General features: G+C 50.8%; 1 protein-coding gene across 1 annotated transcript in view; it reads right to left on the bottom strand.

The window, feature by feature from the left end:
• Positions 1-10,497: 10,497 nt before the first annotated feature.
• kcnh8 (potassium voltage-gated channel, subfamily H (eag-related), member 8) overlaps positions 10,498-16,904 on the bottom strand; it is a 40,645-nt gene continuing 34,238 nt past the window's right edge. Inside the window, exons 12-15 of the mRNA XM_035429033.1 lie at positions 13,746-13,978; positions 13,251-13,351; positions 13,002-13,081; positions 10,498-11,485 (exon numbers count right to left, since the gene is read on the bottom strand). Coding sequence (XP_035284924.1) covers positions 10,844-11,485; positions 13,002-13,081; positions 13,251-13,351; positions 13,746-13,978 — 1,056 coding nt within the window. The 3' untranslated portion in view covers positions 10,498-10,843. The remainder of the gene's footprint in view (positions 11,486-13,001; positions 13,082-13,250; positions 13,352-13,745; positions 13,979-16,904) is intronic.

The raw sequence follows: 16,904 nt of genomic DNA, 5'->3' as shown, positions 1-16,904 counted from the left end.
GCATAGGCTAGATGGACACTCTGTCTGCATAGGCTAGATGGAGACTCTGTCTGCATAGGCTAGATGGAGACTCTGTCTGCGGTAGGCTAGATGGAGACTCTGTCTGCGGTAGGCTAGATGGAGACTCACAAGGCTAATTCAGGTCACACTCGCTGAAAGTTGCAACAGTAGCACTGAACCCTGAACCTTCCGGTTCCCATGACAACTGCGCCACGCAATTAGGTATAAGGAAATATTGGGAAACTGGGAGAGAAGCCCCCCCCCCCCCCGCCCCACACACACACACACACACATACAGATAAACATACATAGCCTACAGTTATGCTCATGGGTGCATGATTTGCAATAGTATTTTGAACACCAAAAGTGAAGAGTAGGCTGCTGACTTTGATTCTATAGCGGAGAGATTGCTGGGAGAAACCCAGAACCACCCCACTGAATTATTGATACATTTATGAATTACAGATGCAGGTTGGCGGAGTTCAGAGGCATCAGTTAGAGTCTGTATGCCCGCTGCAGACTGTGGTGTCACTCCCCGATGCTTCATTAGGAGCCACATTAGTTCCCTTGTCTTCAGACCTTTGGTCTTTAGTTCACCAGACTAATATTAATAATCTCTGTGCAGCGCGGTCTGCATGGTCTGCATCTGCATGGATCTGCACAGACTGCTATCTGCACAGTCTGCGTCTGCACGGTCTGCACAGACTGCTATCTGCACAGTCTGCGTCTGCACGGTCTGTGTCTGCACGGTCTGCACAGACTGCTATCTGCACAGTCTGCGTCTGCACGGTCTGCACAGACTGCTATCTGCACAGTCTGTGTCTGCATGGTCTGCACAGTCAGCACACGGTCTGCACAGTCTGCATCTGTGCGGTCTGCGTCTGCACAGTCTGCGTCTGCACGGTCTGCTCGGTCTGCGTCTGCGTGGTCTGCGTCTGCACAGTCTGCGTCTGCACGGTCTGCACGGTCTGCGTCTGCACGGTCTGCGTCTGCGCGGTCTGCGCAGTCCACGGTCGTAACGCTGCGGCAGACCTGTCCCAGTTACATCAGCAATAAGACGAATGTTATTGCTCAGCTTTCCGGGAATGGTTTGATTAGAACCTGGGGTTGAATCCCGGGAGATTTTTTTGGGAAAATGAGCCGTCAGTGCGCGGGATTTTGATGTGATTAGTCGCGGCGAGGGTGCGGCGGGCCGGGAGAGAGACTCCTAATTATCGGGCTCTGTTGTGATTCGCCGGGCTCGCCGGTGCAGCTGCGGCGGTACCTCCTGCCCGTTAGCGACGGGAGAACGCAGCGTACGAACCGCGAGAAGCGCTTCGGCGGCGCAGAGCTTATTATCATTATCCGTGATTATCATTTTTACAATGTTATATAACTTATTACACAAAATATAATTTTCACTCCCTATTCAGAGTGACAGTTTGTTTTTTTTACAAAGCTGTAAAAGTATGTTGGACTGTTTCTTCTGTAATTACTTAATATTTTATTTTCATGGTACAAATATGAAGGTCGAGATGACCGAAACGTTGCACTAATTAAATAAATGTGTTTCGGAGCAAGACGTTGGGTGGGACTCCACTTATATGAGGCAATGATTTCTTTATTTATTAATTATTGGGGAATTCTACATTTTTATTTATTTCTGTTTCACAAATAAATTTCACAGGGTCAACAGAAATGTAATCTTGTAACTTGTTTCAGTGTCTTTTGGACAGGAGAGCCTTTAGACCCATCTGAGTAAGAAAGTCGTAAGGACAGCGTTTCCCAACCTCTTTCCTTCCACAGCGCACTTTCCAGATTTACTGAATCTCACGGCACTGCTCTCAAGAGCCTGTGACGTACTGACGCTCATGTGACTGACGGGTCAGCACTGGGCCTAAATGATTTTCCGGGGGTTTTAATGAAGCGATCCGCATTTTAATGACATTTATTTTGGCTTTTGCCAACGGGATTTGTTCCTTTAAGTTTTTTTTAAAAGTTAATTTGTTCAGCTTTTAAACTTTTTTTTAAAGGATATTTTTTAGCGGAACACCTGACGGCACACCTGGGCACCGCAGCACACCTGGGCACCGCAGCACACCTGGGCACCGCAGCACACCTGGGCACCGCAGCACACCGGGTGGCAAACGCAGCACACCTGGGCACCGCAGCACCGCAGCACACCTGGGCACCGCAGCACACCTGGGCACCACAGCACACCTGGGCACCGCAGCACACCTGGGCACCGCAGCACACCAGCGCACCGCAGCACACCTGGGCACCGCAGCACACCAGCGCACCGCAGCACACCTGGGCACCGCAGCACACCAGCGCACCGCAGCACACCTGGGCACCGCAGCACACCTGGGCACCGCAGCACACCTGGGCACCGCAGCACACCGGGTGGCAAACGCAGCACACCGGGTGGCAAACGCCGCGTTAGGAGGTAAAATGTCTGGAAGGCACCCAGACACCTCCCTCATCAGTCTGAGCGAGCGGGCGGGCAGGGGGGGCCGGCGGGTGGGGGGGTGGATGAGGGTGTCCAGACTGTTGCCCAGAGGCACAGGGGCATCAGTCCAAGGAGCAGAGAGCTCCAGAGGCCTGAAAATGTCAGTATGGTGGCATACAAGCTCCCAAAAGTTCACTTTACACTGAGCCACTTACATTTCTGTGTTACTCCGTCCATGTTAGCCTCTCAGTATATTTAGTTTGGAGGGGGTGTGTGTGAGGAGGGGGGTGTGTGGTGAGGGGGGTGTGGAGGGGGTGTGTATGTGGAGGGGGGTGTGTGGAGGGGGTGTGTGTGTGGAGGGGGGTGTGTGGTGAGGGGGGTGTGGAGGGGGTGTGTGTGTGGAGGGGGGTGCGTGGTGAGGGGGGGTGTGTGTGTGGGGGGGGGGGTGTGTGTGGTGAGGGGTGTGTGTGGGGGGGGTGTGTGTGGTGAGGGGGGGGGTGTGGGGGGGTGTGTGTGGTGGGGGGGGTGATTACCAGGTAAACTGGCACTGGCGTTTAGTGGATTGGTGCTGCACAGTGTAGAGCTATTCACCAAGCTCGTCCAATCAAACACCACCTCTGGAGCTGTAAGGCGATTGGCTTCTGCAAGTCAGGTGATCTGTGGGCGGTGCTAGTGGGGTATTCCCCTGGAATTAGTGAGATGTGCATAAGTATATGAAATTATAATTATGGTGATAATAGTGTGCATATGTTTTATATGTGTTATGTGATTATGTAAATGTAATAGTTAATAATCGTATGTAATAGTTTGGGAATTTTCAGCACAGAATTCCCAGGGAGCTTCCCAACACAGGAATATCCAGTGCATGCCCTGCTCTTGGGAACAGGGGCATTGCCATGGAAACCAAAGCAGGAAGTGTGAGGTCTGTGCTGTCGTGATGATTGTTGTGAAACCGGCCAATCAGAGAGAGGCGGTAGTCTCCGGGGTCCCAGGAGGTCGTTGCAACGGGGCCCGTCGCCGGGGGAGACGGACCAAATCTATCGCCCTGGCAACCGCACCATCAGCATGCCCTCAGAGAGCTCGGTCTTTCAAACAGAGGCAGGGGGTTAAAGCCCCCCCAGGGAGGGGGGACGGGGGGAGCTTTATGCTCCCTATTGTTGACTGATATATGTTGCAAAAATCCCAGTAATTTAATCAATTCTGATGGATCATTTTACTTTGATTTCTCTTCCGAATAGTTCTGTCTCTCTCTGTCTCTCTCTCTCACACACGCACATCCCACAGTCAGTCCATTAGCACACCGGTAGAACTGTTCCACCTTTCTCTAGAGAACCAATACTGTAGCTCATTCTTCCTCCATCACCATCAACATCATTATCCTCATCATCATCGTTATCATCATCATCCTCATCACCATCATTATTGTCATTATCTTCGTCGTCATCATCCTCAAAATCACACAATTGTGAATACAGATATATATACTGACCATATGCTGCAAAGATTGGTAATATTCAAATAAAATATTTTTTTGCATGCATTATTTTTATTTGTGTAGCTTTGTTCGTTATCTCTCTCAAAAAAAATTGCATTTTAAACTGTACTTTAAACTTCATATAGTGTACACACACACACTTTTGTCCACACACGCATGTATACACATGCACACAGTTACACACACAGACACACTCACGCACTCACACACACACAAACGCGCGATTGGGCTACAGAATAATTGGCGCTGCTGGTTTTTCCTCCTTCTCCGGTTAAACTGTAAGCGGTTGGTTTTGGACCGGCGCTCGGTGCTTAAAGTAGGTCAGGTACGTCAGCAGGTATTCAGAGGTAATTACCACCTTTCCGCCGCGCGGGCTTCCTTATTCTCCGGAATATTCTACCAGAATTTAAACAGCTCCCGTCGGACTCCGGGGTTCTGTCTCCGCTCAGAAATGTGCAATTACGCTCTCTCATGCGCAGCGTACACGCCGACACTTAACTAAAATAAGGTCCTGTAAAAATCAGGCGAAGAGGCAGCAATTAAACTTCGCAGCAAACCAGAAAAACGGCTTTTGAGACGTTTGGCTTCGAAACGTCCTATGTCATCTAAAAAAAGCTATCGGTAAAATCCTCAGAAGAACATTTGAGAATGAGGCACCAGAATCATAATCTTGCCTGCTATGATACAGTCTCACACATCTTAGTCCACGGAATACATATTGAGCATATAACCTACTATATAAAACACTATTTATTATTCATAAGCACCAACGATTGGTCCAGCTTTGTGTGTATTTGTGTTTATACGTGTTCTTATGTGTGCGTTTCTGTGTGTTTCCACATGTGTGTGTGGGCTTGTGTGTGTCTGTGTGCGTGGTGTGGGTGTGTGTATGTGTATGAGTGTGTGGGGTGTGTATGCGTGTGGGCCTGTGTGTGGGTGGGTGTGTATACGTGTGTGGGGGTGTGTATGTGTATGTGTGTGTGTATGCGTGTGTGGGCTTGTGTGTGTGTGTGTGTGTGTGGGGGGGGGGGGGGGGGGGGGTGTATGCATGTGTGGGCTTGTGTGTGTCTGTGTGTGTGTGTGTGTGGGCTTGTATGTGTGTGTATGTGTGTGTGTGTGTGTGTGTGTGTGTGTGTATGCGTGTGTGTGTGTGTGTGTGTGTGTGTGTGTATGCATGTGTGTGTGTGTGTGTGGTGGGGCTCCTATGATTGATAAGGATTGGGAGGAAACGAGCTGTCCCGGGGACTTGCCTCCACTCAGCCAGCTCGCCTTCAGAAAGACGGCCCTGTACAAATATCGTATTATCGTCTCTAGGGGGCGACATTCTGCGTGCTGTGAACACAGCATTGCACAAATCAAATCAAAGAACTTCAAGATAAATTCATCTTCCTGCTAGGTAACTAACTTTGGAGCACCTGGAACAAAATAAGCATTTAGAAGATGAGTAAGTGTTCGCATTGGCGCTGTGACTGTCCTTGAAGACGAGGAACGTGCTCATGTGCTTAAATTGCGGGGTTTTTTTGTAGTTCTTTGAGTTCCTCACAGTCGTTAAATTCGGCGGCCGTGTGATAGGCTACGTGTCGCTCGTAGTGCCATGCGCGCGTGGTTCCGTGTCTGAGGCCGGTGATCACATCCACACATGCCAACACGGGCCGTTATGTGCTTTTATCATCAGAACAAAACAGAACCATATTAAAACAATACAACAGACGAGGCAGACAGGGCTGTTCTGGGTAACCTGCCTGCTGACGCACGGTAGGGCATCACGACCCACCTGCCTACGCGTACAAGCATCGCTGCCACTTCTGGAACATTTCAGTTTTCTGCCATCAATATCTCAGTGGCGGTTAAAAAAAACCTGTCTTATCATTTCCAGCCCGACTGTTCCCTAAACGTGCCTTTTACATCTCATTGTAAGCGACTACATTTTCTTTTGGAATCCTCGCCTCGTGAAACATGGAATGTGACAGAGGACGACCTTGCGTTCTGCACCGCGAGCAAAAAAAAAGAGAAAGAGAATGTTCCCCCTCCGCGCGGCGCGCGAGTCAATTTAGCTCCCCGTGGTCGGCCTCCGTCGGGTTGATTGACGAACCCAGCCAAAAAACCCGGCGCGTTTTTAACAAGCTTGCGAGACGCGCGCAAAGCAATTTCGCCGTAGTGCGATTTCATTTACAGCCGAGTTATTTGCGGGTCCCGGCGTTGCGTTACATAATGGAGAGCTTTCGCCACATTTCTGCGCTCGCGCGATTTTCTTCACTCTATTAAGTATGTTTGATTTTTTAAATGCGTTCTGGTTTTTCTTAAAATATGTGGGCACCCGATAACGCGCTATGAGAGCACATTATATGTGCTGCACGTAAAATAAAAAAAACCAAGACAGTACCTGAACACCAGCATATAGAATATGGTTAACGCTGATTTTACACATTTATAACCGTTTCAGATTAAAATATGAAAATCAGCACAAACATTTTCTGAGGATAAAATAACACGGCGCGCATAATTTTGAAAATGCAAGAAAAATGGCATTACTTATATACAATTCCGGTTTAAGTACCCAAATCCTCCCCTTTCAAACTATGTTCACCTTACAGTTGAAGCTGAGCCCTGTTTATAAACTGTGGCTGCGGCTGAACAGATATACCTGCTGAAATTTGGAATATTTTTAAACAGACGGCTTTAGGACAGAAATCACTTTAATGGCAAGTTCTCCGCCTCCGCTTATGTACCTCATCTCTTCCACCTGAGCATTCATTGAATTCTGACAGATGTTCAAGAAAAAAAAAAGAAAATCTGGCAACCGCACAGAAAATCGGTGACCTGACAACCTCCACTAGCCCCAACTTCCCCTGAGGCTTGGGGGTGGGGGTGGAGTGGGGGGGGGGGGGGGTCTGTGGGGGAGGTGGGATGAAATTCAGCACAACCAATGCTTGTGGAATTTTATGTGTACGCGGAGTCACTGTTATAATATGTATTAGCTTATACATTTCCTTCATTATTTCCCAGTTGTATAAAGTTATACAGCCCGATAGCACTTGCATGTCCAGGACAGGATGCCAGACTTTGGGGTACATCGACAGACTGAGGCTCTGAACAGTGTGGGCCCCAGGGGTGCCTGTGCTCTGTTCACCAAATGACAGTTTGTGTGCCTGCATACAGCAGTGCTTCTGGTCTTATGCTGATGCATATATACTGCTCATATACACACTCAGGAGATACATCAGGAGATGACAATTTTGCTCAGAATGTACTCCTCTCCCTGGTGGATCTAAATTGAAAACACACACACACACACACACACACACACACACCCGCGTGCACGCACACGTACGTACCCACACACACGTACACACACACACACACACACCCGCGTGCACGCACACGTATGTACACACACACACCCACACACACTCAAACACACACACACACACACGCACACACACTCACACACACACACTCGTCAGATACAGGCATTATGTGCCCTGTGGTGAAACACATCACAGATCAATAGTATCCTGGTCTGAGGTGTCCTTCTAGTTGAGGAAAGTTTTGAAAATGAGCAAAGCGAGCTGAAGATTCATCTCTCCAGAGCTGAGCTCTACAGAGTCACACAAAAATGTTTTAATAATCGCGGTAAATTAATAATCAGTCTTGGTCCAAGTTTCCTGAACCAACAAATCTGGAAGCTGCAAGTCAGCCATCTGAGCTGAACGGATAGCACGCTGCCGTCTCCGGCGGTAACGTTCAGACGCACGTCCAACTGCCACGACCACGTGCTCCCTGCACACGGGCGGGTCCCCTTCCGATTCTGATGTCCCGTTCCGATTCTGATGTCCCCTTCCGATTTCCAAAGAAAAGAGGAAAACTGAGACATGGAAAAGAGACTTGCTGAATAAGAATCTAAGAAAAGCATTTTTCCTCAGTCGTGAAACATGAACGCAATCGGACGGAATCTGGGGCAGAACGGTTTTGCGGTGGAGGGGCACAGGGGCACAGTGATGTGCTTGCATGAATAGAATGGGACTGCTGTTGAATGGAAGGTTTTTTGGGGGTGGAGGTGTGGGCTGGGGTGGTTGGGGCGGGTGGTGGGGGTGGCGAGATGTTCAACAGAAAAAACCAACTGAATTGCCCTTTATGCTGCTTTAGCAGGAGATGAGCACTTTGGCAGCTTGCAGGAAGAGGAGGGGGAAATATCACCCTTTTTTGAGACTCTTGAAGAGTGTGGGCTGGTGCTTTCCTCTTTTTTTAAATTTGGCATCTCCAAATTTTTAAGGTTTAACTTCAGTTCTGAAAGGTCTGCAGTGTCTGCAGGTTGAACTCCAGTCCTGGAGGGGGCGCTGTGACTGCAGCTTTAACTCCATGCCTCCTGGGCCACAGTGCCTGGTTTTTGTGGCTTCCCTTCAGCAGTCACACCCTGGAAACAAAGAGTATCAAGTGTCTCTTCAACCAATCAATGACTCAGATAAAGTGCTTATTGGTGCTCAACCACCAAAAATATGTAAACATCACAGCCCGACAGGACTGGAGTTAAACCTGCAGACACTGCTGCCCTCGAGGCATGGAGTTAAAGCTGCAGACACAGCGCCCCCTCCAGGACTGGAGTTAAAGCTGCAGACACAGCGCCCCCTCCAGGACTGGAGTTAAAGCTGCAGACACAGCGCCCCCTCCAGGACTGGAGTTAAACCTGCAGACACCACAGCCCTACAGGACTGGAGTTTAGGAGCTCAGCTGTGGGCTGTAGAGCTTTAAATATGGATGAAGCTCGTCCATCAGGGTTCTGAGCAGGCCGCGTATTCACGGGCTGAATGCTCCTCATAATCAACAACAACACACCTGTTCGCAGGAAGGGAAGCAAACGGTTCAGCCTGCAAAGAAACAAAAAAAACAAAAACAGATGACAGAAAGGCAGGTGTGTTTTCCGTGGAGGCGATGACAAGCGAGGACACACGGCTCGCTGGTAACCTCCCCCCCCCATCCCCCCATCGTTCGCCAGTCGCATTTAAAGCCACAGGATGCGTGTCATCAATAAACGTCACGCACACTCACCTCTTGATGGAGTTATGTGGCGATCTTGTCGGAGGGGGTGTGGCTTCAGCTGAAGGCTTTTGGCATCGCCCGCGGCGACCATCGACAGACCCGCTTGACATTTTCAGCTGGCATTGGAGCGTGTGGCCCTACCAGCTGCTCATTAATGCTGCAGGACCGATCTGCCGCTCGCGCTCAGAGAGACCGGCTGATCTGCCGCTCGCGCTCAGAGAGACCGGCTGATCTGCCGCTCGCGCTCAGAGAGACCGGCTGATCTGCCGCTCGCGCTCAGAGAGACCGGCTGATCTGCCGCTCGCGCTCAGAGAGACCGGCTGATCTGCCGCTCGCGCTCAGAGAGACCGGCTGATCTGCCGCTCGCGCTCAGAGAGACCGGCTGATCTGCCGCTCGCGCTCAGAGAGACCGGCCTTATCGGCGGCAGTGTATATCACACACCGTAATCTTTACCGTGTATTGCTAAGGTAGTGGAATTTGAGAAGGTTCAGATTGCAGGAGTCTGATTTCCACGTCAGCCCATGAAACAGATGCGTGTTCATGTTCAGAACTCTGAATACTAAGAAAACAAAGTGACACAGATAGAGAGGAATGGTGAATGCAGGGTAAAATGAGACATTTTGCCTCTTGACTGTAGATGGTTTTTTCAGTTTTTATTAGCATAATACCCTTTTTAACAATAATATCAAAATGCAATGAAAAGTCTACTTAAACTCTGAAAGTATATGTGAGAGTTTCTTGCATGAAGTCAGTTCTGCTGTTCTTATGAGATGGGCCTGAAGATCTTTCCTTCTGTTCAGACTGACGTCCGTGTGAAAGACCAAGGTCAGAGGGAATCCGAAAAAATCCCTCTTCTGAACTAATCCCAAAACATCCCTCTGATGAAGAACGAAGTTCCTCTTGTGCTGGTCCTCTTGTGCCTCCCCAGAAAATCACAGACACCATTGTCTGAACTGAACAGGATGGCAGGAGGGAACTGTGGGCAAATCCGCCCACGTTTGATTAGAAAAAGACGTGCGCCTCTCACCATTAAAAACCTTCACCTTTATGCACAGCATTTCTCTTTAAACAAAGTCCAATAAATCCCTGGGTTTTCTCGCTTCCCTTTATAAAAATATGCCACTTTATTACGGCTATATTGGATATATTTATAGCTATTCTAGAGCAGCATGCAGGGCGTGGAGAGCCTGTGTCTACTGGTGCTACGCTGGGGGAGAGGAGAGTCACATGCAGGGGAATACTCCCTTCTGTCTCTACAACCACAACACATACACTCACACATACACACTCACGCACACGCACACACACTCATATATACACACTCACGCACACGCACACACACTCTCACACACTCACACACACACACTCTCTCTCTCACACACAGACACACACACACACACACACACTCTCTCTCTCTCACACACACACACACACTCACACACTCTCTCTCTCACACACACACACACACTCTCTCTCTCACACACAGACACACACACACACACTTTCTCTCTCACACACACACACACACATGCACACACACTCTCACACACACACACACACACACACACACTCTCTCTCTCACACACACACACACACACACACTCTCTCTCTGTACAGGCCCCAGGTAAAGGCGAGCTCACATGCATGGAGGCTGTGTGTATGCTCTCAGTAACACGCGGTCTCTGTTCGAGGGAAAGCTACATGTTTCACAGCATGCGTGTGTGACAGTGTAAAACATGCCTTTGGACAGAAACAGAACAGCTAAGTACACCCTAAACCGTCCATCCAGGAAGCATAGACTGTCCAGCCGTTCGTCCAGTTACTGGGCTCTGTGGGCGTGGCCTGTGAAGACAGAGGCAGCTGATTGGCTGCTGCACAGCCTCTAGTGCCCTGCCCTGCCCCCTCTCTGCTCCCAGGGGGACGGCGGGTCTTTGGCGGCCAGGCCGGCGGTGGGGGCGGAGTCGGCGTGAGGGGCGGGGCAGGGGGCGGAGTCGGCGTGAGGGGTGGGGCAGGGGGCGGTGTTGAGGCTGTGCGATCGGGAGCGCCCCCCGCAGGGTTCGCGGGGCGCTGTCTCTGGGGAAGAGCTCACGGACGGGGGCCGCGGGGGCGTGTGGGGGGGGAAGGAGCACAGGGGGAGCCCTCTGGTGGGGGAGGGGTACGGGGGCAGGAGGTTTAGGGGTGTCCCGCGGAGCAGGGCGGTTCTCTGAGGCGGGCTGTGGCCCACACCCCCGGCACACCCCGCTGGTAGTTTCGGGCGTGAGGGGGTGGAGCCTCCTGACCGGACCGGCGGGACTGGGGGCGGAGTCGTGGGGCTGATGGTCAGCGGCTGCAGGTGCTGGTGGTAGGCCTGAGCAGGGTCCGTCCGGGGGGGGCTGGGGGCGTGGCCTTGAACGGGGGCGGGGTCTGTGAGGCAGGCAGGGCAGTAAAGAGGAGATGGGGGGGCCGACAGGAGCCCCTCCATCAGAGAAACCATGGTCCTCATCGCCCGGCCCAAATCTGCCACCTCATGGCCCAGCGCACTCACCTGTATGGGACAGAGGAACATTAAACTCACCTCTATGGGACAGAGGAACATTAACCTCACCTGTATGGGACAGAGGAATACTATCACTGATTTCAGTAAACTGGGTTCAGCGATGATGTGGTTTTCAGGGGGAGGGGTTTGGGGGTTCAGGGATGATGTAGTTTTCAGGGGGAGGGGTTTGGGGGGTTGTCAGGGGGAGGGGTTTGAGGAGCTCTGGAGGGTTTGATGGCCTGCAGTTGCAGTGGTGGGATGATTGATTCCCTCCCACACAGAAAGAGTCTGCAGGGAGTGCAGTGGGGGAGCGTTTCCACGGCACCAGCTGCTCCTGTCAGTCAATGAGCATGCGGCGATCCATCATGCACACGCACACACACACACACACACACGCACACACACCTACACACACACACACACACACACACCTACACACACGCACACACGCACACACACACACACACCTACGCATGCTGAGACATAAACACCTACATTTCTACGTACACACACATACATACACGCACAGGCAAGGCATACACACACACAGACACACACAGGGACACAGACGCAGACACACACACACACACACACACACAGGGACACACACACACACACACCTACACACACACACACACACACACATACACACAGACAAACACACGCACACACACACACACACACACACACACACAGGGACACACACACACACACACACACACACACACAAACAGTCCCCTGGGTCTGGGTGCACCAGCTGGACGTAGGGCAGGTGTGATGGGTGGTCCGATACACCTGCTGCACCCACTGGGCGTAGCGCTACACCTGGGTGTGAATTATTCGCCCGCTACGGGGTAGTGAAACTTTAGGATTATTCTCCCGGGTAAAATTAAAACAAACTCTGAATATGGGGCACGTCTCGTCTGCAGATTGCACAACCAGCGCGTTTCTCACACGCGGGAGAGAACATTACGAATCGTGAGTAGATATATGACGATTGCGAGTTGAATGAATGCTTTAGCTTCAGCTGGGTTGAGCTGCTAGCGTTAATCAGTGAGCTCCCACCTCAGTTAGAGCACGTCTTTGACCAGAGCGGTGCGTCTCCCACAATGTGGTCGCTACCAGCACTCAGATTTAGGGGATATGTAATGGATATGATTGATATGATATGGATATGATTAATGTCAACAAATCAACTGGTCATAGTATTGTAGCCTAGCAACGCGCACTGCCTAGCAACATTCGCGTGATAGAATGTTTCAACATGGACTGGCATTGTCTATGCTGGACTTAGCTCCGCCTACTCATACTTTTAGATGGCACAACAGGTGTAAATATTGATCACAATGTTGGACGTAGCTACAACTGACTTAACAGTCAAGGCCGCCTTTTTCACGTCCAAATGGTGCACCTGGCCCCTGGTTTAAAATCATCCCATTTATGCCCTGTCTCCTTGCAGTGTTACAGTCAGTCACCACACAGAGGGGAGGAGTTAAAAGTCACATGACTTTGAGAGCAGGCCCACCTCTTGATTGAGTTGCTTTAAATGGCCTCTGGTCTCTTCGGCCTTCACTGCCAGCTCAGCCAGGCCAATGGGAACAGCACCTGCAATGACAGTGTCCAATCAGAACGCTCAGATCCGCTCGGCTTTCCTTATCAGCACCTGGACATGACATCACAGAAATAACCCCACTAAAGGCCAGAGCACAGAAGGTACTGCTGTAATGAAGTGGGAGGGGCCAAAGAGGAAGGGGTGTGGCAGGGGGAGGGGCACCTGCAGGGTTGGTCACACTGTTGGTTGGCAGCAGCTGATTCAGGGAGAACTTGAAGGCAGAACAGTTCTCAGTCCCAGCATCTTCTGTACCATCCACGAACCTGCACACACACACACACACACACACACGCGTACGCACACGCACACACTGTCAGAATATACACAGATAGATTTTCTGTTGTTCTTCTCTTTTCTACTCACTCTCCCATACCCTCATAAGCAGTCAGCAGATCTGTCATCAGTTTGCTTTTGAGGTACATTACTGACATTAACCCTCAGAAAACCCTCCCTCTATTCCTGATGCATAAACACTCACCAGGGCTCACAGACAGCAGGAAGGAGAGACAGACAGAGGATGGAGAGAAACAGAGGGAGTCAGAGGACACGGAGAGAGAGAGAGGGAGAGACAGAGGACAGAGAGAGAAAGAGGGAGAGACAGAGGACAGAGAGAGAGAGAGGGAGTCAGAGGACAGAGGGGCAGAGACGGACCCTCACCGGGGGCTGAGGTCGGAGGGGTCAGGGTGGGTGGGGGCGAAATGCTGGCCCAGACTGGGGGAGTGTCCCTCCCGCTCCTCCTGCCCCGCTGAGGACACGCCCCTGGAGTAGAAGCCCCGCCCCCTCCGCGTGTCGGGAGAGAGCAGAGTGATCTCCTCTTCCTCTTCGTCCTCTCGGTCCTCTGTGACTGACGGGTGGCGTGTGACCATGCGGCCGTTGCCCTTGCGCCCCGTCTGCGGAGGGAGCGCGGCGTCACGGGGTACCCTAAACACACTTTATAACACCCCAAAACCCCATAAACCACACCGCAGCACCCCAAAACCCCATAACACACACTACAGCACCCCAAAACCCCATAAAACACACTACAGCACCCCAAAACCCCATGAAACACACTACAGCACCCCAAAACCCCATGAAACACACTACAGCACCCCAAAACCCCATAACACACACTACAGCACCCCAAAACCCCATAAAACACACACTATAGCACCCCAAAACCCCATAAAACACACTGCAACACCCCAAAACCCTAAAACAGGGTTTATGAATGCATTTCATAAATGGCGTATTTGTGACTTTACTAAACATTTGGCCCCCTGCCTTCCTGTGGCCACCGGGGGGGAAAGGTCCTTCCGTGTTATAAAAGAACCTTCCGTGTTATAAAAGGTCCTTCCGTGTTATAAAAGGTCCTTCCGTGTTATAAAAGGTCCTTCCGTGTTATAAAAGGTCCTTCCGTGTTATAAAAGGTCCTCAGAATGCAGGTCTAATATGGAAACAGCACAAGCACTCGTCTCCTGGCGAGAAACGGGCGTGTAAAGGTGGCACCCGGCAGCAGGAGGACAGGCGCGAGTCCTCCCATCGTTCTTGAGCAGCGCGACCTTTGACCTCCGCAGAGGCGGCCCAGAGGGATGGCCTGGGGCGGGAACGAGGCGGTGATCTTTAACTTCACAAGAGAGAGAGCGATCGGCCCGGGTCGGCCATCTGTCCAGCCGAATCACGTCCCCAAACACAACCTTCAGCCCCACAGACACCTCCACTGCAGCCAACGGGCCAAGCCCCAGACATTTACTGAACTCAGGGGAAGCGCAGAGTCACTCCTGCACAAACTGGACAAATGAGAGAACTGCCATGGCGCAAGAGGAGAGAGGGGAGGAGCGGAGGAGAGGAGTGGAGAGGAGAGGAAGAGAAGGGTGGAGGAGAGAGGGGAGGAGAGGGGGAGAGGAGTGGAGAGGAGGAGAGGAGAGGAGGGGGAGAGAGGAGGAGAGGAGCAGAGAGGAGAGGAAGAGAAGGGTGGAGGAGAGAGGGAGAGGAGAGGGGAGAGGAGGTGAGAGGAGAGGAGGAGAGGAGTGGAGAGGAGAGGAGGAGAAGGGTGGAGGAGAGAGGGAGAGGAGAGGAGAGGGGAGAGGAGGAGAGGAGGGGAGAGGAGAGGAGGAGAAGAGGAGAAGGGTGGAGGAGAGAGGGAGAGGGTAGGAGAGGAGAGGAGAGGGGAGAGGAGAGGAGAAGGGAGCGCAGTGGAGAGGGGAGAGGAGGAGAAGAGGGGAGAGGGGAGGAGAGGAAAGGAGAGCAAAGGGGGAAATGCAGGTAGGATTGTAGTATTGTTCTGAGCTGACAGAAATTAGAAATGGTGCTAATTAGCAGGTCAGAGCCGCGTTCTGTCTTTAGATGGCTCTCCACCACACCGACGGGTCACCACATACAATTTCTCCATTTTCTTTTTCCCTGACGTTGAAAATGGACGGCCAGCTCTCTCGAAGAAGAGATTTTTATCTTAAGTGGGGCTCACTTGGATAAATATAGAATGAGGAATGTAATTTAGTAAAATTATTTGATCAATAATTGTAGAAATATCTGGGAATTAAACATTTTTTCCAGGTGCTGTACTGCACTCCTTATCATTTTGAAATTTGAACATTATAAATAATTAGACTAATTATATTTAAAAAATAAATAAATAGACTAATTTATTTTCTTAATTGTCTGCACTGTGCACTGACCAGGGGTTCACCTCATAATGTGATACAACATGTAAATCTGGCAGAGCAGAGAAGCACGAGTTTGTTGTACAGTAATAAGCAACCTTTATAGATCTCAACCCAATTGAACACCTATCTGACGTGTTCGACAGCGCTCTCCACCATCATCATCAAAACACCAAATGAGGGAGTATCTTTTGGAAGAATGATCCATCTCTCCAGTAGAGTTCCAGAGATTTGTAGAATCTATGACAAGGCGCATTGAAGCTGTTCTGGCAGCTCATAGTGGCCCAACACCTTTACTAAGACACTATATGTTGTTTTTCTCTTTAGTTTGTGACCTGTTTGTATATATATATACATATATATGGTACCACAGTCCCCTCCAGACGAAGCTCTGGTCTGATCTGATTAGCGACGCTGTGCGTTAGATATTATTCCATAATTCCATGCTCACGTGTGTTTCGTTTCCTGGCTGTGAATAATGGATGCTTCACCAGGCAGCGTGCCGTTCATCTCCATGGAGACGGATTCTGCACCCCAGACCGCCCCCCTGGGTCTGACGGAGCATGCTCACTGATACCCAGCATGCTCACTGATACCCAGCATGCTCACTGATACCCGTCATGCTCACTGATACCCATCATGCTCACTGATACCCATCATGCTCACTGATACCCATCATGCTCACTGATACCCATCATGCTCACTGATACCCAGCATGCTCACTGATACCCATCATGCTCACTGATACCCAGCATGCTCACTGATACCCATCATGCTCACTGATACCCAGCATGCTCACTGATACCCAGCATGCTCACTGATACCCATCATGCTCACTGATACCCATCATGCTCACTGATACCCAGCATGCTCACTGATACCCATCATGCTCACTGATACCCAGCATGCTCACTGATACCCAGCATGCCCACTGATACCCAGCATGCTCACTGATACCCATCATGCTCACTGATACCCAGCATGCTCACTGATACCCAGCATGCTCACTGATACCCAGCATGCTCACTGATACCCATCATGCTCACTGATACCCATCATGCTCACTGATACCCAGCATGCTCACTGATACCCATCATGCTCACTGATACCCATCATGCTCACTGATACCCAGCATGCTCACTGATACCCAGCATGCTCACTGATACCCAGCATG

Source organism: Anguilla anguilla, chromosome 8 (assembly GCF_013347855.1).
Source record: "Anguilla anguilla isolate fAngAng1 chromosome 8, fAngAng1.pri, whole genome shotgun sequence".
NCBI classification, from domain to species: Eukaryota; Metazoa; Chordata; class Actinopteri; order Anguilliformes; family Anguillidae; genus Anguilla; species Anguilla anguilla.
Note: the sequence above shows the minus strand (reverse complement) of the source record. Positions and strands in the feature narration are given on the sequence as shown.